The sequence below is a fragment of the Melopsittacus undulatus genome, chromosome 6 (genome assembly GCF_012275295.1).
Source record: "Melopsittacus undulatus isolate bMelUnd1 chromosome 6, bMelUnd1.mat.Z, whole genome shotgun sequence".
NCBI lineage: Eukaryota > Metazoa > Chordata > Aves > Psittaciformes > Psittaculidae > Melopsittacus > Melopsittacus undulatus.
The window spans coordinates 3,206,349-3,232,275 of record NC_047532.1 but is presented as its reverse complement, the minus strand read 5'-3'; the positions used below and the strand labels follow the sequence as shown (position 1 = coordinate 3,232,275).

Here is a 25,927-nt window from a genome sequence, read left to right as displayed (position 1 = left end):
TACACCATTCTCAAATTAATATGCACACCTCAAAATCATGTTCTTGTAACTTCAACAGGATTTGCATTCAATTCATGCTATTCAATGTCAGAACAAAGAGTAAGATATTGAAATGATACACCGCATCTCAACTAGCAGAAATTTAACTGTAAATCATGCTGAACTGCAATCAAGAAACATGCCAGAATGCCTATAGTAACATACACATGCATTTTATTTATTGAAGCTGGGGTATTTGGCAGATAAGTCTTATGGTTACCAATTTCTCTACATCTTTTTTATCTCTTCCAGCTGATTCCACCAACCCAGGAACAACATTCTTGGATACCTCCTCTTTAGGGGCTGGGGGGATGTAAACATGAGAAAACCAAACCCAAACCCTGAGAGGGCAGCTGGAGATAGGAGGTTGCACTGGGAAAAGTAGTCTGTCTCTTGAGGAGAATGTGCAAGAACATCCTCATGCCTGCAGTGCTACCTTATGCTTTAGCTTTTATTGAGGTACTAGATTCCCTTATCCTCCTGCAGCCTACCAACAGCAGAATGTAAAGCAAAGGACTACTGGGAGGAGACAGAAATCTTTAACCACTGCCCCTAAAACATCCCAAAAATCCCTTGTCCAAAATATGTAACAGTACATTATTGTTTAAAAGTGGTAGCCAAATAACTATTAAACTATTACCTCTGAAGAAAATATTAATGGTGTGACCCATTTTACCTCAGAGCAGCTGTGGCATTCAAGACACCTGACTAGTCTGCTCGGTGAACAATAATTTATGGGATTCCATTTTGGGGTGATACTTCAGAAAGCTTTATTTGAACTGAATCCTTAGGGAGGCATATAACTATTTTCATGCAACCCCAAGAAACATGTCTTCCACTAATCATTTTCAAACCACATTCACAGTGTTTAGTTCATTTTATTTGTATATGTATGTATTTGGGGATTACTTTGGTACATGCCAAACCTGCAATATGGCTATCAAATGGCTATAACCTTTCTCTAGCTGCTCATGTGGTTACCAGTTGCACATGAAGCCCTAGGTGAAAAAAGGTTTTAATTTCTTAAAAAAATCACAATTCCTTTATTTAGATACATGTTAATTAAACCACTTTCGGAAATTTTAATCAGTTTACCAAATAAGTAGGACACTGCATGTAAATACATTCTGATTTCATGATAAATCAAAAAGTTATTGCCCTGAAGAACTGAGGCTTGTATTCTGTACTCTAACAGGTAAACTTTAAACTGCTTTGCTACTTACCAAACCCTCACTGGGCATAATGCTGGTGAGATGAACTACCTCAAGATGTGCTGACTGTGACACCAGAGAATCGGATGAGAGCGAAATGATGTGGTCACAAATCCCAGACAAGGTTTTACACTACGAAGAAAAACAAGTCAATGTGATTCCTCATATTAAACTGAAACGACTAGTGAAGAAGTTCTTATTCTGAGAACTAATTGAGAACAGATATTTTTACTTAGCATTGTAAAAACTACAGGTATATAACAGTCAAGAACAAGAAGTTCAGGGAACAGAAAATACCCATAAATTTCAGAAAAGTTCACATGCATACACATACATGTTCTTCTGATCAAAAGATTTTACTGTGTACTGAGAACAACTGCGTATCTGAACAATCTTCTCAACTCCAACTACACACAAAACCAGAAACAACACGATGAACTTCATCCTATCTGTCATTATAATGTATCAGTATAAATACAATGGAAGTCAAGTGAAAAATGTCAAAATAAATGCCTTATCCACCAACTCAATAATTTATTTCAGCTACCAAAAGAGCAACCCTACCAGCAGTGATCATTGGGTGAATTCTGCATTAAATAACTTAGAAAGTGTTTCCTTTGTTAAAAATTACATTGGCAGATGAGTGCCTTATTTAAATAATTTCCTGAAGTAAAATTCTTATGCATCTTTGCACACATCCTTTAACTGATATTCTGGATCACTGCAACTGTGCAATCATTTTGTTATCCTGCCTTCCAGCTAAAGATCTCAAAATCTTAATGCCAATCCACACAAACACCTTCGAAGTAGGAACTCCATTGCACAGTATTACTGAAAGATTAAACTTGTCTCTCAAGGGCAAACTGTAACTATATGGATTAGAAAGGAGTCGATCTGTACTCTTGGAGAATCTTCATATATAAAGATTGATTCCCAAGTTTGCTTGTGTTGCTTAAAGCTTTCGTTCAAAAAGACTATGCCTAAAAATATTTGAACCTAATCTGAAAGTGAAAGCATTCATATGGATGAATTTCTGGATTTTCTTCTGGTCAAAGTTGTGCTGTATGCAGCTATTTTCCTTTGGGGACTATACTCTCTTTTTCCCTAATTACAGCAAATTCTAGTGAAATCTCTTAAGGGAAGTTTTATTTCAGGCATTTACAAAAGCATGAAGACTTCTAATAACTCATTTGACATTATACATGAGTTAAACAAACAAAGTTGTCACAATGTATAAATTAACTGCCTGAATTTAGAGATTATGTTTCCATTCACTGTATAGTTACTCATCTGGAAATCCAAGTACAGCTCTGGAGTACTGGATGTAGCACCTGTATTCTGTACTAGCTGCAAGGTGCAAAGTCTTCCATTGAGATATGCGTGACTGCACCTAAAGGTCATCATTATCCAAAATATTTCTAGTAGTTTCAGCTTTGGGCCAGAACCCCTAAACAAAACTTTAGGTCCTGTCTTCTCCCACCAGAGCCATAGAAACTGACTTGATCAAAAAGTGTACCCTACTGCTTATTCTACATATGAATTTATGTTTGACCCTGTCTGTGAGTATATGCTTTCATCCAGCTTTTGACTTAGACATATCAAAACACTGTGATGATTTCAAACTGAAGCCCTCTCTTATGCCTAACATTTAAGATCATATGTATAGACTGGATGCAGACTAAATCCCAGGTACCTCACTTTCTACTTTCTGATGTAGTTCAAATACTTTTTCAGTAAATAAACTTTGGAATGAAATAAACAAAGAAGGTTTCAGTCAAATTTACTGTTATGAATCTGTAAGACTCAATAAAATCTATGTAGGAGTTTATCATGAGGAACATATTCAAGAAAATTGTATTAGAGTATATAAAAATACCAGTTTGCTGCAAAAGGAGTTCAGCAGATACAAGAGAGGACTGACACCAGTTGTAAATAATGCCAAGGCCAGGGTCAGGAAGTAATGTTTGGTATGGATTATCAACATGGGATGATACACTAACATTTGCTAAAGTATTTTGGGCACTGAAAAAAAGGGAAGAACCAAAGTCTTGAGTCCTAGCTCTGAAAGCAACAGAAGCAAAGTGAACACTCTCAAGATGGTGCAATACAACTGTGCTTCAGAAAATCTCAGACAAAAAAAGGGTTCTTCAACAAGTTCAGTACAGTTTTACAGGTTGTTCAACATCAGCATTCATTTGTTAGACTTCCCTCAATGGGCCATGACAAGAGACTCTCTAGGTAGCCACTAAGTCTTGAACAAGCCATACAAACTTGTATGTCACAAAAGGTTATTTTAGAATGGCAGCTACTGCTTGGATGGTAGAACGGATATAGTTAATAATCTGTATGTACTGCTGAGAGAAAGAACTAGCAGGTTGTCATCTATTTATTATGAGAGGCATACTATATTATATTAAAGAACTGAGGCAGTCCCAGTAATGACATTTGCTGAACGGATATCCAAAAGAAATCTGACTCTCCAACATGCAGTTCAGAGTGATCCTGATGACGACTCCTTCATAATTTGTCTTTTCTCATAATACTTGAGTGCAGAGTAGACACAGTCCAGTCCCATGACAACTGAGGGAATAGCATCTGTGCCCTGTGATCACAGCCAAGAACATTCTCCCTCAGTGTGGAGATATTCCAAACAAATATACACTTCAGTGAATATCTCCAGTAGCCAATGAAGAAAGTCAACCATCGATCATCATTCTATAGATCTGTATTTACTTCTAAGTATACCTTTCTTGATATCTTTCAGAAAGAGAACAAAAGCCCATGTGGTGTTTAAGAGATATAGATTCTCTTACAAATGTACTTTTTTACTTTAGAGCATCAAAATTATTTTTCTTATTTTTTATTTATTTTCATAAATATAGGGACCATAAAAGAAATCGGCTGTTTACAAAGCTTATTCTTTAATTCAGTGTCCTTGAAATAATTTTTTATTAAAGATGGTGATTCTTCTCACTTTACCCAGAGTTATGATGATAATCAGGTCAATTCTTAGAGCCAGGATGCTCTAGGTCAGGTAGTTTCACATGATTTTGCTCAGGCTAAGATGAATTCTACTGCCTTGGGATTTAGGTTCCTTAAGGTTCATCACACTCTCACTGCTGAGCCTGTGGAAGGCTTAAAAATGGAAACTTTTCTCTCTTCACTTCCATCTTTTCAGGTTACCATTAACAAGAGGTAGAAAAGTCAAAAGTAGTATTCCTGCTAAAGATGTATTTGTGAAAGTCATATCAATTAGAATCATGAGTTAAAAATATACATATATGTATCTATATATACATAGATGCACACACACACTCCAAATCCCAGAAGACCTCAGGTGCTTTTAGATGTCCATTTCAGAATCAGGTAAGCGATATCAGAATAGTAAGTTACTTTCTAAAAGTCACTGCACACTTTCTGAGTTTAACAGCACATAAATGTTTTATGACATATTTTAATCCCTGCTGGAAGCAGAGTATGTGTAAAAGGTTTGGGGTTTTTGTTTTCCTGCTAAAATGAGTCAGGCACTTGGTTAGAGCTTGTCAAAAGCTTAGCTGAACTTGTAAATCCTTTGAGATTTCCCTTTCACCACAGGATTTAACTCTGTCTCAGTCAGTACAAGTTTTCAGTGCTGGTAAAATATAAAGGATTTGAACTTTATAGGACAGTATCTAATCAATAACTTTTTATATAAGATTATTCCATTCCTCATCATGGTATTTTTGTGTGCACACTCTGCACCAACGGCTCAGTGTGACAACAAGTGAAGGCACCAGGTCTGAGGGATCCATTACTGGAAATCCACGCCAGCAATCCTAATAGGTGTATTATACTAGCAAGAGTACTGAGAAGCTTCTAAAACAATCTAAGAGCAATAATTATGCATTAGAAATTAACTATGGATATAACAGGAATATAAGAACAGTGTCAGGGGAGTGAGAGGGAGTATCTGACTTTGCCTGCTAAAATAAACAGGTGTGGGTGTTATTTTATTACTATTGTTTGGGTAGGATCTCCATTTCTTTATGTTGATGTAAAAACCCCACATTTTAGAGTGTTAAATCTAGAGCACTGGGGCAGTCAGTAAACTGGCTGGTAGGAAGCAGAGACTTTTACTAAGTTAGTCTCAGGCAGGGTCACAAAACACGTAAGCTGATCTCTCTCTTGCTGGTCTTCACCTTATTTATGAAAACTTGAAGTTTTATCAACTGCCATAATTCATTAGAAGCTGTGTCAAACAGTAAGGAACTTAATTTTTCTATAGTAGCTTTAATTTTGTTTTTTTAATATCATTCAAGTAAATGGGGTATGATTGGAGAAGAGCAAAGCAGAACACTCAGATTACTTACCACATGAAGAATTTTGTTTTCTGTTTCATACACTGTACAATCCTGTGGTAAAACAAACAATAAGTACACGTTATTTCAAATTTCCCATGAAGAAATAAAAGCAGGTTTATGCTGATAGCTATCTCCTACAGAGGCACGTGTAAAGACAAATGAGCTCTTGAGTTTGTCATGGCCAAAAGGTTACTTTACAATCTCAGGACACTTGACTTCTCTTGTGGCTAGTTAACCTCAGGGATCTATTCATCCCTTGACAGTCCTAAAACTCGTGTTCAGTACTAGCAACAATATAAATGTAAGCAGGGGGGACAGATTCATGATAGTGAGAAAGAAGTAACTGGATATAATTAATGTGGCACGTCAGATTTTCAATGATGTGCAGAGCAAGAGCTGCACTGCCTGGCCTTAAATCAGGCAGACTGTTTGTTACCTGTCTCACAAGCTGTGCAGGGTGCAGTCACGTCAGACCTGTCCCTAGGTAGATTGTGTTACTATAAGGCATGGAAAGGAAGAGCAAACAGACAATGTTTGACAAGTACAATGTGAAAGATGTTAAACATTGTGTGTCCATTCTGTCAGTTTCTTCTGCTCCATCTTTTGCTGCAAGGCCTGACTGTCTACACTGTGTGCAATGGACAGCAAACAGCAGTGGTCCCCTTTGCTTGCAGAAGTCACATAACTGCTTGAGCTTTGAACTGCCACACCAAAAAGGGATGAGAAAGGACACAGGGTTGTTCATGCTGATCACTGATCCAGGAATATCCAGAAGGTTTCACTGCCATAAGACCTCCCAAAGAACAACTCTGTCCCAGCTTTCCATTACACAATGTTGCTCTTAAGCACTTTAAAGCAGGCCTGAAAAACAATATTCCTGGTAAACCTCTGAATTTGCCTGTAACTTCTAGAGCAGCCATTGTATTATTTTAGTTATTTTTTAAAGAATAATAAATCTTATAACTCTGTAACTTAAGAGTTATTACTCTCTTAATGTCGGTTTTAACCTAGTGATATTACAGTGCCTAGAATAGCACCTTTCCTGTGTGGAACAAAGCACACAGATTCCTCAAAAGGGCCTCTACTGCTTTTTAATGTTTAGCAAACTTCCTCAGCACAGCTCTCTGTAAAGCAAGGCACAGCCATGGCAGAAGTGTTTCACCCCTTGCTGCAGGAGAGGCCCTGGGTGCACTGAGGCGGCTCCACCTCATCCTGCTCCCACCGATCAGCACTCCACATCATGGAATCATAGAGCCATAGAATAGTTAGGATTGGAAAGGACTTTAAGATCATCCAATTCCAACCCCCCTACCATGGGCAGGGACACCTCACACTAAACCATATCACCCAAGGCTTCATCCAACCTGGTCTTGAACACTGCCAGGGATGGAGCATTCACAACCTCCCTGGGCAACCCATTCCAGTACCTCACCACCCTAACAGGAAAGAATTTCTTCCTTATATCCAATCTAAACCTCTGCTGTTTAAGTTTCAACTGGTTACCCCTTGTCCTATCGCTACAGTCCCTAATGAACAGTCCCTCTCCAGCATCCCTGTCACCACAGTCTCTCCAGTTGTATTTCACTAAAACACAGAATTAAAACAGAAATACAGAAGCCTCATGTTTACCTCACAGAGATGAGTGTCCCCAGAAACCATGGTCACCTCTGAGGGCAGCCACAGCCGAGGCTTTCCCCCACCCAACCCCGGCCATGCTCCCTCTCCCCACAGCTCTAGAACCTTCCGTCATGGCGGGCAGCCCACTGCACTCCGGCACAGGCACCAGCAGGCAGCACCCGCCATCAAAGGGGAGGTTTTTGCATGAAAACCTGAGGAGGAAACATTCCTGAGGTATCTTCTTGGCATCTCCTTGTGTTCAGGGAGCCCCACACCCGACCCTGAGGCAGGCGGGAGCCCCAGGGCCCTGTGAGGGAGGGGAAGGACAGCCCTCCATGACCCTGTGGGGTCCTCACGTCACCAGCATCCATGTTTAGCGCAGCCTTCCTGTCTATAGTGCCATAGGTGCATTGATTGATTGCATTTAAGCAAATGGATGATTAACAGAAAAGTTATGTTGGGAGATTGTTAAATACTTCTCCAAATGATATGCCATGTTGGAAAGAGTTTTCTACAAAGCAAGATGAGGATTTCAGAACATATTTGTAAGGATTTGATGAGTCTATGATTCTGTGATGAGTAAAAACCAATCTGCTTTGTTTAGGTGTCTTAGGTGCTTAGGTTTTGTGTAAAGTTTAACTTATTGATATACCTAAAAGACCTCCTCAAGTAACTTAAGATTCCCTATAATTTCTCTTTCCTGGACCATAATACCTTTGCAATAACAGTTAATTATTTTAAACTTCCCATTAAACAATTCCAACATCCCCACTCTATTTACTCTAGAAGCAGATTAGCTTTATGATCAGCTCGGGTTGTGTTACTCTGTGAGAGAAACAGCAGCAAATCTCTGCTCCGCTTGTCCAGGGGCTTAAAACCTCAGCTGTATCCCACCACTGAGGGATACAGTGCCCAGCTCCCAAGCTATGTTCCTGGGGTGCTGCTCTGAGGACCCTGTCCTTCAGCCCATCCATGGCTGCTGCAGATCTGATTCAACCTGCCCAAGATGCTCAGCCCCATGTACAGGCAACTACTGCAGCCTCTGCCCCAAGGGTCATGTTTGTTTTGGAGCAGCAGCACTTTTATAGAGGAATTAATCTCTAAGTGAACACAGTTTAGAGAATATTGTGACAGAATAAGAAAGTTAAAATCAGAAGACTGAGAGTGCCAAGAAACACAGAGAAGAATTTATATTAGCATTTCATGGTCAAGTATTCCTTTGATGTTTCTTCTGTATTCATACTGTTATTTTCTAGAGCACAAAAAAAGAATTCAATTAGTCAGTGTGGATGGCAATGCCCAAGGCAGTTTTCCCTACAAGTTTTACACACTTCAAACAACACATCCACCATCTCCTTTTAACCCTCCGAGTACCAAGAGAACAAATTGATCACAGCAGGGCATGCTGCTTGACTTCAGAGCTAATGCTCCTTTCTAAATTATTCCTTTAATTTCTGTGCTAGAAATGCAATATGAGCTTCATTCTGAACAAACTTAATTACTTCAGGTCAGAGAATAGAAGCCTTTTGTATAGAAAAACTGAAATTTTAATGTTTTGTAGAGCAGAATTAATGTCAACTATACTTATGTTGCACATTCAAGATTACATTAGCATTAAAAATGTTAATGGCTTTGGGATTCCTTCCAAAATAGATACATATTGACTTTTTTTACTTAAATACATCAGACTAGTTTAACTGAGAGGTTAAAAGCACTTCCAATATTACACTAATATATTAAGATATGTAGGTCACAATATTCTTCTGATATATTTTTCTCTGATACATAGCTATGCACTAGGGACCTCATTAAAAAAAATAGAAAACCTTCCAAAACGAACATGTATAGAATTTTGATCCATTTTTCTTTGGAAATAAATAATAGTTATAGTGATGCTCTTCCTACATCCTCCTTAAGCAGGATGACAGGTTTAAAATGGTTTGAGCTAAAAAACCTCTTAACAAAGCACCTGCATTCTATTTCCCCTCTGTAAAATGGTAAAATACAGGAATTATCAGAACAATCACAGCAGCAGTGTTACATACAAGTCAGCTTCTGCACTCTGCAGAACATCCTACCTTTCAAAGGTACAGTACACATTCGCAACTCTATGATAAAGTAAAACAGCATTATTTGAATATTCATAAAGAGAAAAGGTCAGTAAGACTTGTGCTCACCCACACTATGTTCATAATTTAGGTCCTATTTCCAAAAGGGAAAAATGCAAGCACTACTGAAATTTGCAGATAGATACCTTAAAGAATGTTTTATAAGAAATGTTGAGGACAGTTAACCAGCACATAAAGGTAGTAATACAAGTAAAATATTTAGTTCATTACCTTAGCACAATAAACCTGCATGAGTTAAGTCAACTACTGAAAAAAACCCAACCCTATAAAGGAGCAGCCTGGAAGAGAACTTCAAGCTTTATGATGTTTGCCAGTTGAATGCCATTTCCCAATATAACACTGCACTAAAGATCTATTGCAAGCTTCGTGTGGTGGATATGACAACATATTGCTTGCATACATAAAATCAAACACTTCTGGAATTAAAAAGAATGAGATTGCTCTGAAATTAGGCAAATATGCAGTGGTAAATAGACTGAAGTAACTTATTTTACTTGGTTTAATTAAGGTAAAGACTCGATCATAATCTATATTTAGAAAACAGTGAACAGATGTTCAATAACAAAATGTTCTTTAGCAAATGCAAGCCAAATAAGATGGAGGGCCTGAAAGCTGAAGTCTGCAAAGTTCAAACTGAAAATAACACCCACATTTTTACTGGCAGTTGCTGAATCACAGAGTAGTTCAGGTGGAAGGGACCTCTGGAGGTTATCTAGTCCAACCACCTGCTCAGAGGAGCAAATAAAAGCTATACCAGGTATAGGAAACTACTGCGAAACAATTTCTTTTCATGGCAGTACACACTAGATAGCTTTAAAAAACAGAGCTTCATCCTGAACTCAACGTGTTTGGATAAAAGTAGGGTAAAAATCTGTGTTATAGTCTCTGAATTTATCTCAGTGAGGATAATTAAACATTAATGAAGGGGAGAACAAGCAAAAGTGTGTTTGGCATTTGTTGGAAAAAAATTAGCCTGAGTTGTGCTGACATTCTTTCATGAGGCACAATCAAACTTCTTGTTTAGAGGCCATTTGTTCGTGCAGTATAATGGATGTACCAGAGCATCTATCACAAGTTTAAACAGACAGAAACAGCGAAAAAAATCAGAAACCCATTTCTATTAGAACAAGTGAACTCTTTCTACTCAATGAAAAATTAACCAGTGCCTACATTTTATGAGCAAAATTCCAAACCTGTTCCTCCCCTGTTATTTCAGTTATCTTCCCCCCAGGGTAACCTTGGCACTAGAGCATGACCAAATCCAAATTCAGTTAAGAAAGTCTGGTGGATTCATTTTCAGAGGAGAAAGGAGAGCTAGTCTACCTTGAAGCTAAAGTTGCACTTCAAAATGAAGTCAGCAGCTCAAACACTGCAATACTCTGTTCTAACATGCTTTTTTTGCACATTGTCATCAGCACATTTTGATAGGACATCACACCTTAAAATCAGGATGTGCCTGCAGCTTTCCGCATAATGCTATTCTTTCATAGTTTCCCTGCTTATTCTAGTGAAGGTGATATTGTGAGAGATAAAAAAACTGAGTAAAGTACAATCCCAAGCATAAATGGACAGGTTTAAAATTCCTCTAAAACTAAAGATCAGTGTTCTCATAACCAGTATGAAAAAATACTGTTTACAGATAAACAAGTGAGTGCTTACTCATCATAGCATTTATGTGGTGTGTAAATAATAATACCCAGTTCATATTTAGTTTAAATTTCAAGTGAAGATTTCATCTTCACAGTTATACAGAGAAGGAAAATGACATAAAAGCTAAAAAAACCTACTTCCTAATTAGAGCTAAGAGTATGTCACTCACATACGTAAAGTACATCCCAGCAAGAAGCTTCACAAGCAGTGTCTGTATTAAACTAAGGTTATGCAGCAATGCCCCCTATTCAGAAGGAAGTTCACCCTGAATGGTAGCTGTAAGTTAACCACAAAAGCATGTTAATTTTGCACCAAACAAATCATCAGGTTGAAGGCATTCCACAATGTGCCAAATGCACAGCCCTGACTGCTACTTTCACACTGACTAAATTAGACACCTAACATATACATTGTTCATGAAACAAAGAGTACGTGAAAGGATCTGGGATCCAGGTTTCTATTAGTTCCACCTTTCAATTCATATTTTAACCTATAGTTAAGACTGAAATTCTGGGATAGGTGAAACATTTCTGCTTTCACACATTAAGATCAATTTTCCTCAGATTTAGTAATGTCAGAACATTCTCCCTATCAACGATTTTGGTTTTTATTACTCTTTCTGGTTGCTAAATTTAGTCTACTGTAAAAAGGTCTCAAGAGATGACTATGGAACAACCTAGACCTGACAAAAAGGGGAAGACAAAACTTGATTTGTAACAGACCTGAAGAACTAACTAAACATTTCTCATCTTGGAATATCTTGGAGTTTATGTTAAAAGATAGATTGTTTTTATATTGTCAAAAAGAGGACAGCTTTGGGAGTGGTGCTGAAGACTCGGAATTGAGAAAAGAACCAAACTACCAAACTATTGCTGGCAAAGCAGAACTGAAATTCATCTGCCAAAACCAGCAAAATGAATGACAGAAAGGGGGACAGCAATTCAAGAGTATACTGTTCTCACCTAGACCACGGGGAAAAATCAAACACACAAAGTGCAATATCAGCTGAAGGGCAGAAACAGAATCCGGAGTTTTTATACTGTAGAGAAGTTCATTTTGCTTAGTCTGTAAATCAAAAATAGCCTAGTGCTATAAACACCTTGTAAGAGAAAGCTTAATAAAGATACATAAATAATTAAATGCCTACATAGGAGTTTTTAAACCAAGAAAACAGAAAAAGGATTTCTTTTTCACTGTAAAAATGCATAAAGGACAAAATTTCTAACAGGAATAAAGCTGAATATTATAAATTAAGGATAATAGTGTAAAATACAAAGATTGATACTTATAAGCCTTAATTCATTTTTTCCAAGAATTAAAATGAAATTGAAGATGGGGAAAAGACAAAAGAGTTTGCAGAAAGCAGCTACTCTGTACTTCATTGTTATGTTGGAGGCAGGGCCATTTGGCCGGCCACTGTTTAGACAGTGCTTATGAAACTACAGCTTTAACTAAGCTTTTTTCTTCTTTGCCTTCCTACAACACTTTCATCTTTCTCTTTTGCTTCATTCCAAGACAGCCCTGCCTGTTCTTTAACCTCTCCACATCTTGCAGTAACACTGTTTTTTCTCATCAGTACTTTCATCTGCTCACAAGAGGAGAAGCTCACTGTAAATATTTGTAAAGCTACTTCCACTTAGTGTTTCTGTACCTGTGTGTCACCTCTTGTCTTCCTTCAGGGGCAGGCACTGTTAGAGGCTATTATTATTTGTATGTTACATAGCACCACCGACCAGATACATTTTTTTGTGTACCTGTGGACACTACTATATTACAATTAATTAATGAACATTAGTGATGATAACACTGCTACCATTATCTCTTCCATATTTGGTTTGCTCAGTGTTATGAATATTTCATGTTAATCACTAAACAACTTCCAAGTAACTGGCTCTCCTTTAACTGAACAAGCCACAGTGCAAACACATTTATTTGTATGTATTCTAACAACTTGTCCCTGAAAGAATTTTGATCATTCGTATTTTAACATGTAATAAACTGTTAGCAGCAGTTATGCTGTTTCACACTGTAGCTTTGTTCTTGTTTTTAACACTTGCATGGTGGCAGATAACCTGTCATGAAATCTTCCCAGCACTCCCAGAGAATATGTAAAGAAAAGAGAGGTAAAGCTAAAACAGTTTTTCTGATGAAATAAAAGCTTAGCAATGTTTTTAATACTGCTATTCTTAAGCATCAGAATGAGGAGGACTCAGAGAGGGAGATAATCACTCCTACCTGTTGCACAATGGTTGTAAGTTCCAGGCACAGTTGAACGATGTTGTTTTTCAGCAATGAGTATTCTGTCACACTGACAAATGGAGACCTGTCAGAAAGGAAGGGTAGGTTAATACAGACTTAACAATTACGCCTCCTGTTCAACGAATAATCACATTCTACAGCACAGAAATATGAAATACCAAATCATAACAATTTCCAGTATCAAGTTACACATCTTTTCTAAGGTATACCTTTGAAACAAGAAACAATGTAGGCAGGAAGGCTGTAAACTGGATTCTGGCCAAAAAATCAGAAGTTATAGTTCTTGTTGCAAGTGGAAATAGAAGCTTCCTAAAAACTGTCAATAGTCCAGATTTCCTTTGTACAGCTTATTACAAAGACAGCTTTTCTAATATGACACCACTCTTCAGCAGCAGTTAGCACCTTAATTAAGACAGCAAAGTAATGCTTACTTAGTCACTAACAGCTTCCTGCACACTCGGATTTTCTTCAGGCTTTGCAAATTCTAGCTGAATCTGGTCCCATTTGAATTCATAAGAACTGACAAGGTCATAGCCCAAGAGAATATGACTGCTGGCATTAGGTTAGAAAAATGTCACCAGGATTATACAAATCCTGAAAAGGAAGGTGATTCATGCTCACTGTGATTTCTAAGGTGCCATTTATACATTCGAAAGCATTCAGATTCAAGATAAGACTATTTGTTGCTATAACTCCAAAGAAAGAGAAACAAAACTCAAGTGCTAGCTTGTGTTTTGGTTTCTGTCTTTCCACCATCAAAAATTTAACTTCATTTATTCAGATACTTTAAGTCAAATTCTGAGCTTGGAAATTAATAACATCAAACCCAGCAGTGGTTGATTGTTGAGCACTAACACCACAACTGTATCTAACACATCAATCCTACTCTTGAGAAGAACTCTAATAAGAAAAACTAATTTTCAGACAAAGCATATGTTATAATTTATTTTGAATATTCTTAATGGATTTGTTCAACTCCAGCTTTGTTGTGTCTCTTTGATGGCTGAAGGACAGTTCAAACTCTACATTCTTTTCTTCCTTGCCCTTCTTTCTGAAATTACCCATGACATTACTCTTGTGGCAGTGAAATGTCAACTTGGAATAGGGCACAAAATATTTCACACAAATACCATCAGACTGAAAGTAACTAGAGGAAACTTTAACACCCTCTGACAGAAAAGGGGACTGGACTTTTTCCTCCTACATTTGAGAAATTTGCCAAACAAAATTTAGAACTAAATTCTAGAACTAAACTAAAATTTAGAACTAAATTTAGAACTAGAATTTAGAATTCCAGAACTGACATTTTAATATTAGAATATCACAGTACAAGAGAAAAAGACAAAACAAATACAAAACAACCCAAAGATTTATTCTTATGTACAAAGGATCAAGGAATAGTAAATTACCTGTCCAGCCAGGCTAGTAAGTTCTTGGCAGCACCAATCAGGTCAACTACAGAGGTAAGAAAATCATTTGGCAGTCGTCTGGAGGCCCTGCCATCATAGTGGCCACTCCTCCTTCTACCCGTTATAAAGTTCTGAAGATTTTTGGCTGAGGAATTCAGCTTGTGAGACAGAGTTCTCAGGTTTTCAGTCTCCAAACCATAATTCTGAGGGGAAAGAAGAAGATACACAATGAAGTGAAATAGTGCGTTGTCAGCTATGCAAACAAAACCAGAAGGTTAAACGTTCTGAATGGTATTGGCTGAAAGGCTGGGGGACTTATGGTTTCCACAGACCCATTGGTCCAGCTAAGTCACCAAGGGGAAGGCAAAAAGAATCCTTATATGCTGAGTCTGAAGCTCTTTCCCATTTCCCCTACCTGCTACGATTCAATGTTAGCCAACTATGTGGTGTATAGCAAGTTTAGCAAATATTTAGCAGCCCCACTGCCCTGGATCTCACTCACTCAGATTGCACCAGTGCCTCCACTAAGCTGGAATGACAGCCTTGGCAGAACTTCCTTCTCACTTACGCTTTCATAGGAAAATTCCTGAACCCTGCTATTGGTGGTGAGCAGCTGTCCTATATGTAATGTAAGATGTGAACAGTCAAATGAGGTCAGAGTAAAGACATGGTACTGTGTCTGGTAACTGCACAGGGAAGAATCAGAGAAAAGAGCAAGTATGTTGTAACAGCTGTTAGTGTTCAGAGACTTCAGCCACTGACAGGGTCTTTATATTTAATAGTTCTTAATGGATCTTCTTCCACCATTCTAGTTCTGATGGGGAGTTGGGGTGTTGTACCTAAGTAAAGTTTCCCACACACAAGTCCGTTTTCCCTTTATCCAGCATTGCTTCATCTACGTCGCTGTCCTTTTATCACCAAGCCAATTCCGCACTTAGACCCAGGTAACAAGCACAAAGATATCTGAGCTCAAATACATTAAATAATTTACTCAGATTCACATAGAAAGTCTGAAACATACTGAACTGAACACAGATTTCTTGCTGCCACAACCCATGGCAGGGAGGTTGGAACTAGATGATCTTGAGGTCCTTTCCAATCCTAACTATTCTATGATTCTATGTGAAAGAATTTAATGAGCATTTAAATAAATCAACTTTCAGAGTGTGATTTGACTGCTCACTATTTATTTCAACTGTGCTTATGTTACATCATGAATATCCCATGTTATTTTTCTTGCCTAAACTTGTTCCTCAAAACAGAAAATTAAGAACTGCAAATAACATATACTCTTGGTGGATGCCAATACGGATATTTTTACTGGCAATCATAATTTCCAATACCAAAAACAAAAGGAAAATGCATTGACCATTAACAAGCTTATGAAATGGAATTGGATGGAAGTCAAACAAAACACAAACCTTTGGTAAAGTTGTCTGGACCACTTACAGCTTATACTGAGGACCATGCTCTCTCTGCCAGCCATTCTCCTGCTTAAAGTTCACACTGAAAAATAGATCAAGCCCCTGCCTCAAGCTTGGAGGGCAACCTACAAGGAATGGAGACACTTCGCTATCTGAGTTAGATCTGCAAAGAACTCAGATTTAAAATAGTTTTAAATAGTAGGGGCAGAATTAATTTGTTATATACATATCATGCCTAAAGCATCACAGTCAGTCAATGAGGTTTGGAATTTGAGGTTAAGATTGAACAGTGAAACAAACGGAAGTTGCAATGGTTTATTTAGCTATAGATGAGGACAATGCTCTCCATCTTTTTTCATAACAAATACTGTGCAGTTAGTCAGCATCTCTAAAGTAAGTCATTCTATTTTGTTAAAGTTTAAAGTTAAAAAGCCAGCTGTATTTGATATTAATATGCCATCTGTTTAATATTTGTAGCAAATCTTTAGTTTATTAAAGCACTGAAGGAATTCCTTCCCCTGCCCTATTTTTCTCCCAACTTCTTGTGCCAAGATGATGACTAAGTGGATGTATCAGGATGCCTTTACTGACTAGCAACCAACTAGACAGTGCTTGGTTTCCCCTCGGAAAGAGTTTGAATTTGCACACTCAACAACACATTACAAAGATGCTAAACCATTGCTATTTCCAAGCCCAGCTTTGCTTATCCCTGTGGAAAGAAGCAGAAAGTATTTCTCCCAGTAATTCAATATTGCATAAAAGCTCTGGAAACCTCTCAGTTTACTGTCAAGAAAAGTTAAGCAGAAATGGAAACAGATTGGCCAGTGAAGCTATAAAAGCCATAAAGTATGCTAGGTGCTACCAAGTAGTAAGCAACTGGAGTGATCTTCTCAAGTCATCAGTAAATATGCAGAATTGAACAGAAAAAGTGTTTGAGGAAATCCATCTAGTGAATGGATAAGTTCGTTGTTTTATCCTTATTAATTACATGCCAATGGCAACCTCAATTACTGTGAGCATAAAATTCAAAATACAGCAAAGCACAGATAAAGTATGTCCATAAAGATAATCAGAAGATGAAAGGAAATTGTTCCTCACAGTAGAAGTGCTGATGCAAGGGAGTGGTTTAGCTGAGACTTCACAAGCCACAGGAAAGAGGAAAAGATAGAAATATTACAAAAAATCACAGTGAATCAGTATCTCTGTAGAAGAAACAAATTATATTGCTCAACATTTAAGCTTGCCTTAAATCCAAGATCTTCAGTTTAAAATGAAACTACCATAATTAATTATAAAATGGGAAAAAGTCAGAAATGATCCTCACAAGTAGCACCTCTGAGCACCTCATCCTGACTCTCAGCACCCAGCTAACCTCATGTTAGCTGCATGTTTCTCTCTCCAATGCACCTTCCCTCATCAGCAACCAAGGTGACATGATATAAAAGAGATTGCTCCAGAGCAGAAAAGAGCAGGGAAGTGGGTGTACACACAGATGTGAACTGCATTGGTTCAGATTCTGTGAATGCACCTGAAAACACAGCTGGAAGAGTTGCAGTTTATGACAAGTAGGTGTGTAGCCTTGTTCTGTAGACGTGACACTGCAAGTATCCAGATAACTTCCAGTTCCTGTAGGCATCTCATCTGCATGATGATGACTGAGATAGTCTCAAACCTGCCAGACTAACTCATTATCCCAGCTACTCTACCAGCCTTCAGTTTCACAGCCATATATTCTGCTCCTGCTGTGTTAAATATGTGCTGTTATTGTGAGATGCACCACAGAAATGATGCTCCTGAGCCTGTAAAATTCTGCCTCCTGGCAGGTGATTTCTTTCTTCCACAGTAAATCCTAGATATAATTTCTGGGGAAAAAAAGGGAAAAGCCTCTAAAAGGGACAAGAGGGTGCCATTAGCATAGGCAGGATTATTTTTCATACCAAGAGCAGGGAAAAAAACAACCAAACAAGGTTTAATCCATTCCATGTTGCACAGTCATTTTTACCACTTTTTCTTTACTTGACCTGTGGAAATGGACATACAGGTTTAGAGAATTACTGCAGACTATTAAAAGTGACACCAAACACTGTCTGTCCAGAACTACACAGTCATATAAATTGTCACATTATTACTATATCTGAATTCTAAACTGCTTAGTTGGAACAGAAGGTGGACTCAAGTCAACCACACTCCATTTCAGTCAAACAGGCCTGACAGGCACACAGCAGAAGGGGTAACTGGGGGCCAGGGACAAAGTAATGACATCTTGAACACAGGAAGATATGATTGTAAATTGGTAAATCTATTAAAAGTTTATTCAAGCTTCTTCACATAAAAGCACTGTTCAAACAATGAGAAATCCTGCATGTTCACTGAGTATAATGTATGATAGCATTATTACCTTCACATTAAATAAAGGAAGTTACCTAGAGGTTATCTGATTTGTTCAGGCTGATGCAGTAGTGGATTTTAGGTTAGAGCTCAGCAATTCCTAACGCCCTGTACAATAACAGAAGTTGGAAAGAAGGATTTCAAGAGGCAGAAATGAAATGCAAATGAGATGAAAGCCAGACAAGTTTATTATGGAAGAATATCATTAGTGATAATGCCAAGATGAAGCTGTGCTGGAAATGACACTTGTTAATGAGATGTACAACTGATTTGTGTTTAAGGATAAGTCTGCTTGCTGTCTGCAAAACACAGTTTTTACTGTTAGAAATCTCATTCTCTAATGACTGTCAGTGAGGATTCCTGCCATCCCCCCCAGCTCCCCTCTCCTGTTTGGTTGGAGATGCCTGTTCCAGTGTTTCTAGTAATTCAGGTTATTGTAGGGTGGTAAGAGGGCAGGTTGCTCCAGGGCTTATTCAGCTGGTCAAAGTGCTGACAGAGTGTAAGGGATGATGTAAAAATAAGTTATTGACTATTCCATATAGTTAAAAATGCCTATTGGAAATTGAAAACCAGGGAATCTGTCTCCAAACAGATATTTCTTCCTTTTTGCATCATAAATCCAAACTGCCGAAATAAATAGCTAAATACAGTGTGACACGAACCCTCCTGCTCTGTGCCTGTATTGCAAATCCAGGTAAAAACTCTTCCTGTTTTGTACATACATTCTGGTTTGAAGTTCCCTTTTTAGAAGACAGTGGGAAAACAGAGAAAATCCTTTATCCATCTGACAATAGAATACCTGTGGGTTGCACATACTCAGAGAGGTGGAATGAGGAAAAGTCTTCAGCTATTGCATAGGGTGTTTTCATATCTTACGGCAGGTATGTAATAACATCACAAATGAGTATATTCTATGAATAGATTTTAAGCCACTAAGATAAAATCGTCCAAATTATTGTAGCAAACAAATAAAAGAAAATAAATAAAATAAAATAAAAGAAATAAAAAATAACAAATACAATGGGGGAAAAAAAGGATAAGTACTAATTAGTTTTTTTGTGAACACCTGAACAGCAGAGCAAGAAATACCTGCAATATAAGAGGAGTTTATTTCTTCTGTGGACACCCCACCCCAGCATTATATACTTAAAAGTACTAATACAATGAAATTACTTTGCTGTAATGTGTCACAGAGAGGTTAAAATGTGTGCACATCAAAATTTATCTGACACAGGATATCATTTTGGCTAGATAATTTATATTGCATGAGTGATGACTTTAACCTATCTCAAGAAGAGACTTATATTTAATTATAGTAATTTTTCTTGGTGTTGCCATTCATGTAAGTAGTCAATGTAATTTATGAATAAATACATATAAACACATGGATGTATATACTGCTTTTTTGTAGGTGATATTTTGAGAATGTTCCCATTTTCACTGGATTGTAAGGTTCAGAGAAAAGGAAGTGCAGAGCCACAGATCTGACTGAGGAGATTAAAGGAAACAGCCCTGACAGAATTTCAGGCATCTTACATTAAATTCACCATGTTAAGGTGTTTAAAACACCAGAACCTAAATATTGTGCTACACTCCCATTTTTGTGTTTCATGTACAGGCATAAGGAAACCCCACAGTTTATGAGCCCAGTTCAACTGTGGTAGCCACCACTGCAGGTCTCAGTTTCAAATGTGAGCTCAGGACCATTAACAAACCCATGCGGCAGCTCCACCTTTGCCCCCATCATCAGCCTGCCTTAACACACAACCGTGCTTGGCACAGCAGGCTTCTCCCATACGCTCTTCCTGAGTGCCAGCACCACTGTACAATGAGCAGGATTAGGAGGTCAATTTAAAAGCTCCATCTTCAGGAACATCTCTCCCACTATGCAGTGTTCTTTGACCTGTTCCCAGATTATTCAAGAATTGACTTTAAGTTATTGTGGACTTCCTACATCAGATGCAGCTCCTCGGGGATGCTCTGCCCAGTTCCTGCTTGCCTGCCAGCCCTGCTGGTCCCAGTTACAGCCCTGGTAGGACACCATAAGACCTCTCCCACCAGTCTCCCTGGGGGGCACAGTTGAGCACAGGGCTCTGAGATGACAAGGAAACAGAATTCCCTAAGGCAGCTCTGGGCTTTTAGAATCTCCTTCGGGAAAACATGACATGCCAGATGGGATCCCACAACTCCCTGCTGTCTGCCTTGCTGTGTATGCTGCTCCTGCTAAGGTCTTATCTTTGCAATTAAAGTTATGGTGCTTGCGATAGCATGTAGTCATTTAGCACTGACTGAATAAAACCAAACAAACAGCCTATTTAATAAAAGCAAAAACGTAAAATAATTATAGACTGTGATTTAAGCCTAAATAGTTCTGACACATAAATAGAACAAGAACAATCAGAATGCATTTTCTGTCTTCATTTTCCTCTCTGGAGGTATGTTTTTAAAGGCTAAGAGCCTAATGGCAAACACAGCAGAAACCTTATTCTTGTCTCTGAACACTTCTGTGATTTCATCAGGAAGATCAGTTAAAATTTTGTGGTAATATGTCTATGATACAACTTAAACCTGAAATTCTTGTTTGAAATTATCTGAACAAGGAAACACATTTTAGTATACAATTGAAAATCCTAAATCAAAAGTATGCATTAAACTTTGGTTCCACAGAATGTGACCCACTCTAAGTATTTATCTGAAGTCTGTAAGTGCTAGATTGGTATCAAATCAAAGAAATGGAGTAAGTTTTATTAAGGAAACTCCATGTTAGATGTAGGTCATACAGTGTCAGGCTTGTCACTGCACTGTAGGGTTTTAACAGGGTCATGTTCATCATAACCACCTACTCTGTGAGCAGAGTAATGGGGCCTCTGAATGAGAGGTAACTGAACCCAATGTGACTGAATGTCCCTGTGTCCTATCACAAATCCTCACTTCTGTGCAGTTTAACTTACCTGTCTGTAGTAACTGTCCAGTGGAATTACTACTGTAGTGGTCATTCCAGTTACCTTATAGCAAAGAGATGCTGTACTGCACACCAAAAGTATTGTAACACTCAGAATTATACCTGCTTTGATATTAACTAAGATGAATTTCTCAAATGACAAGAGAAGCCTTATTTACTAAATAAACTTGCTTTTCTCTGCCTTAAAAAATAGAAGGCTTTTCTGTATATGTGCTACTTAAGCTGAAATACTCAATAATTTATGAGATTTTAAAGATACATAAAATCCCAGCTCCTGTTGTTCTGCAAACTACAAATGTATGAAGATAATACATTTTATCCTAACAGCTGGGGACTGCAGTTCAAGCACAACAGTACCCAAATTTCTTCCAGCTTTTACTTTAAAAGCTCTTCTTGTTCTAAATCAGTAAATTAGCAATGCTACATAATAAAAACCATAATAAAAAACCCCATCCCTCTCACTACTTTTAATAACATTTGCTTATCACTGTATTAAAACAGTTAAACTGCAGTATTATAACCGAGATTATATACACAGAATACAATGAGATTTCATAAAAATGCAAGTCTGCAATTTATTAATAACTATGGTAATACTATGCAAATATACAACATCATAATACAAATTAGAGTGTCTTATCTGAAACAGCTCAAGTCTTTCCTATGTGCAGCTTTCCTCCCCCTTGGGCTCCCTTCCATTATAATTATCCCACCTTCCAGAAGCAAATGGTGTCACAACTTGTTCTTCTCTCCCGAGTCTATAATTTGGAACTTGTCGCAGTGCTTCTAAGCACTTCCTGTGCCTTCCTATTACCTTGTAAATAGACACAGTAAGTAGATAGTGTTAAGATTACCTTCTTTAAAAACTCAACACCTGCATTATATCTTTTACTTCCAGAAGAAGCTTTAGCATTTCCATTGTAATTGATATATATAAATATCATCGAGCATAATTAAGGTGCCTTTAAAAGTATTTTATTGAAAAAGATGTGCTTCTGATCCCCGTGTTTCAGTTTCTGATCTCAGATAAGAATTAGAAATACATTAGAGTCTTTCCTTTAACAATCGGACTCAAAAAGACTGTAGACCAGCCTCTGAAACAGGTTCTTTCAGAATATGGTATCTAAATCAATCATTAAGTTTATGTTTAAGTGTCAAATGACTGGACAGCTGGTAAGAGGAACAGAGTTAGAGAAAGGCAGAAGATGAGGTTATATCCCTGCAGATACCTCTCTGAAAACATGAAGAATACATGAAGAGACTGGACCTTGAAGGTGATCAAGAGAAGACTCAGACATAGTGTGCAGGTTTGTTGTTAATGGATCTCAGAAGGGTCACTGATTATGACAAGGCTTGATCCAAGTTAAATCTGCACTGTATGATGCTTTCTATTGTGAAATAGTCAAGATGATCAAGAATTAACCAGTGTTTGTATCTCCTGACTAAACATTTTCCAAGTAGCTTTTACACTGCAGCTCTTGCTACAGATCTCTGAACAAACTGTGTAAAGCCTTTCTTGGTCTGTTTAATCCTAATGAAGTCAACGTGACTTATATTGTGTAATATCCAAATACTCTCATTAGGTAAGCTTGAATAAACTGGAACATCTTAATGTTTCTGTTTATGTATGTATACATATCTATCTCTGGAGAGAGAGAGCGAGAATATATTACTATGGTACAAGTATCTAAAACATAAAAAGATAGGAGAAAATTAAATTCATTAAAAACAGCACAGGGATTTGAAAGTGTTCTACAATGTTAAACAAATAGAATATACAAGTATTTCTGTCAGGCTAATCCTAACCAGACTGATCCTAACCTATGCTTAAAACAGTACTTCAGCTTATCTGAAAGAGAATGCTTTTAACTACTTCTTGATGGAACTTCAGCAGCATCCCTCTGAGCTGTTCCTAACTGCTCTCCCACTGTACTTCTAATGCACATCTTTTGCTCAACTCTATCTTCACAAAGAGTTTAGGTCTAAATTCCCTGGCAGTCAATTTGCATTTAAAAAAATGTCTCCAGTTCAAAATGTATTTCATCTTCTCTTACATTTTTGAGCTAAATCTTAATATTACAGCAGCATGGGATAATAAAACCTCCTCATAAGTATACTGACATAAAATGAGGAATGTATCACATCATCCCTATACCATTTGTCCTCTGTCAAACTTACATCTGTGCATGTTTAATAGCTTCAATGTCAACTCTAAGGAAATGTTTCGGTAGGAAAATAAAGCTGTGGCAGCATTTCTTTTCTGACATGCACAGAAGCAAGACCAAGGAGGATGAGGGAAGTCAGTCTATTTTGTGGCTCCTTCACGACAAGAGAAATTGTTTCCAATCACTTTATTTCAGTATTAAGTAAGGACTGATCCGTATATGGATTCAGTTAAAAAACATATGTTAGCCAGACATCTGTGATGGCTTGACCTCTTCCATATGTGTATGAAAACAAGCTATGCAGAATATACTGACTAGGGATACCGTGATAAGTAAACAAGACCAAAGGGTGACTAGAAGATATTACCTCCAAAAGCATATTAGAAGCTATTCTGCCAACTTTAAAACTGATTACCAAATATCGCCTGCATTAGTTGCTCCCATGCCTCCAATAGCTGCTTTCCAGTGTGTGCCATGCTGCAAGTGACTGCCAACACTTAAGTCTCTCAGAAATACTGCAAATACACCCAAATCCTTCTTTAAACTTGTTGCTAGTCCAGGGAACTCCACTGGCTTTATTGCAAGGACAAAATGTCCTAACCTTTTACTGTACCTTTCCAGTAGTCTGATCTTTATTCATGTGCTGCATCCTCAGCAAGATCTAATGAAGCCATATATGTAACAAATAACAAAGGTTTACACTGTTTAATAATTACAAACCTTTGTTATTTGTTACTAGAACCCTGTGACCAGTTAAACTTTACTATTTATTTCACAATAATCCTAGTTGTATGTAAAACCCAACATCTCCTTGTAGGAAGTCTCATTTTCTCAATCTTTTAAGTGCCTCTTAAAATGAATGATGAGGCAGAAATGCAAGATTAAGGAGAATAAGAGCTTATGTATGTAACAGAAAATTCCAATTTGAAACAGCAGCAAATGAATAATTCAGAGAATAAATGATGGGCTTGTCTCCTGGAAATAAAATATCAACACTGACCATTTATTTCACTTAGGCCAGATATTTAGATTAGGTTCTTGCAGAACTGGTAGTTCCATGTGAAAACTGCATCCATTCAGGAAAAATATGTTACATATATTCATAAAAACTCAGAGGGAAGCATACAGAAATTAAATTAGCAACCAGATTCTTCTGAATGGGCATTAATGAGAATATGAAAGAAGTACATTTATTTTTATCATGAATTTGCTGAAGGCTGCTCAAGCAGCTCACAGTTGTCAACAATTACGTGAATATTCATGTGCATACATATATATATTTGCATGCATCTGACTATGTATAACAATAACTGATCATAGATAATTACTCAGGAATTCAGGCAGCTTATAGCGATTGCTATTGTAACACAGAGCGCTGTGAAAAATAACTTACTGGGAATATATGACAGAAACTGCTCCTTGTAAATGAGGAAAGTGAATTTTCATAGGGCAAATGTCATCATTCCTAACTTACAGTGATGTACTCTCAGCAATGCCTTCACACAGAGAATTGCTGTGGTATAGTGCGTGCTACCAGGGCAATGTAGCGTGCATTGCATCACTCAGTGCACATTTCAAATCATGATCCCAAAGAAAATATAAGTAGTGCTTTCTGCAGGAGAAAGAAGCATCTGCAGATGAAACACAAGTAATACATAAAATGTAATCCTTGACAGTGACAAACAATCAGCCTTGGGAAAAAGAGGCTAATTTTTAAAGTTCATAATAACATTTATGCCTAATTATTTAAAATGCTATCTAAATAGTAGTGTAGTTTGTCCCTGCTCATGGCAGGGGGGTTAGAACTGGATGATCTTAAGGTTCTTTCCAACCCTAACTATTCTATGATTCTATGATTAAAAGACTAAGAATTACCGATGTGTTTCACATGGACCATTACAGAGACAACAATTTCTTTCATGTTTGAAACTTTGAACACATGAACAAACCACAACAATTTCTGACCTTTTGGGTAATTAAAAAAAATCATAATTTTTATGTTAGTGGAATAATACTTTATTCATTTCATGGTGACAAGTTAATCTCTTCCTGCAATACTGTGCATTAGTCTTCCTTTTTGTTCCAAAAATAGAACCCTGTACTATTAATTTAATATACCTTGACCCTACATTTAATGTAATTATCTAGGCCTGAATTATTATTCCATTAAGTGGATTCAGTCAATGAACTGTTTTTCACTGCTTGCATTGCTCTAATTCTAAGGTGTTCAGTGCTGGCACACCACAAGCATAAGTTACAGCAATGTTAGCAATCCAGGAGTCATGCACAGATACTTAAAATCACAGTGTAAGGAATAACAAAGTGTTCATTGAG

General features: G+C 37.5%; 1 protein-coding gene across 1 annotated transcript in view; it reads right to left on the bottom strand.

Annotated features, from left to right (window-relative positions):
• LOC101877319 (connector enhancer of kinase suppressor of ras 2-like) overlaps nt 1-25,927 on the bottom strand; it is a 182,540-nt gene that overhangs the window by 85,317 nt on the left and 71,296 nt on the right. Inside the window, exons 3-6 of the mRNA XM_034064033.1 lie at nt 14,655-14,857; nt 13,222-13,309; nt 5,600-5,641; nt 1,263-1,382 (exon numbers count right to left, since the gene is read on the bottom strand). Of these exons, the coding sequence (XP_033919924.1) occupies nt 1,263-1,382; nt 5,600-5,641; nt 13,222-13,309; nt 14,655-14,857 (453 nt within the window). The remainder of the gene's footprint in view (nt 1-1,262; nt 1,383-5,599; nt 5,642-13,221; nt 13,310-14,654; nt 14,858-25,927) is intronic.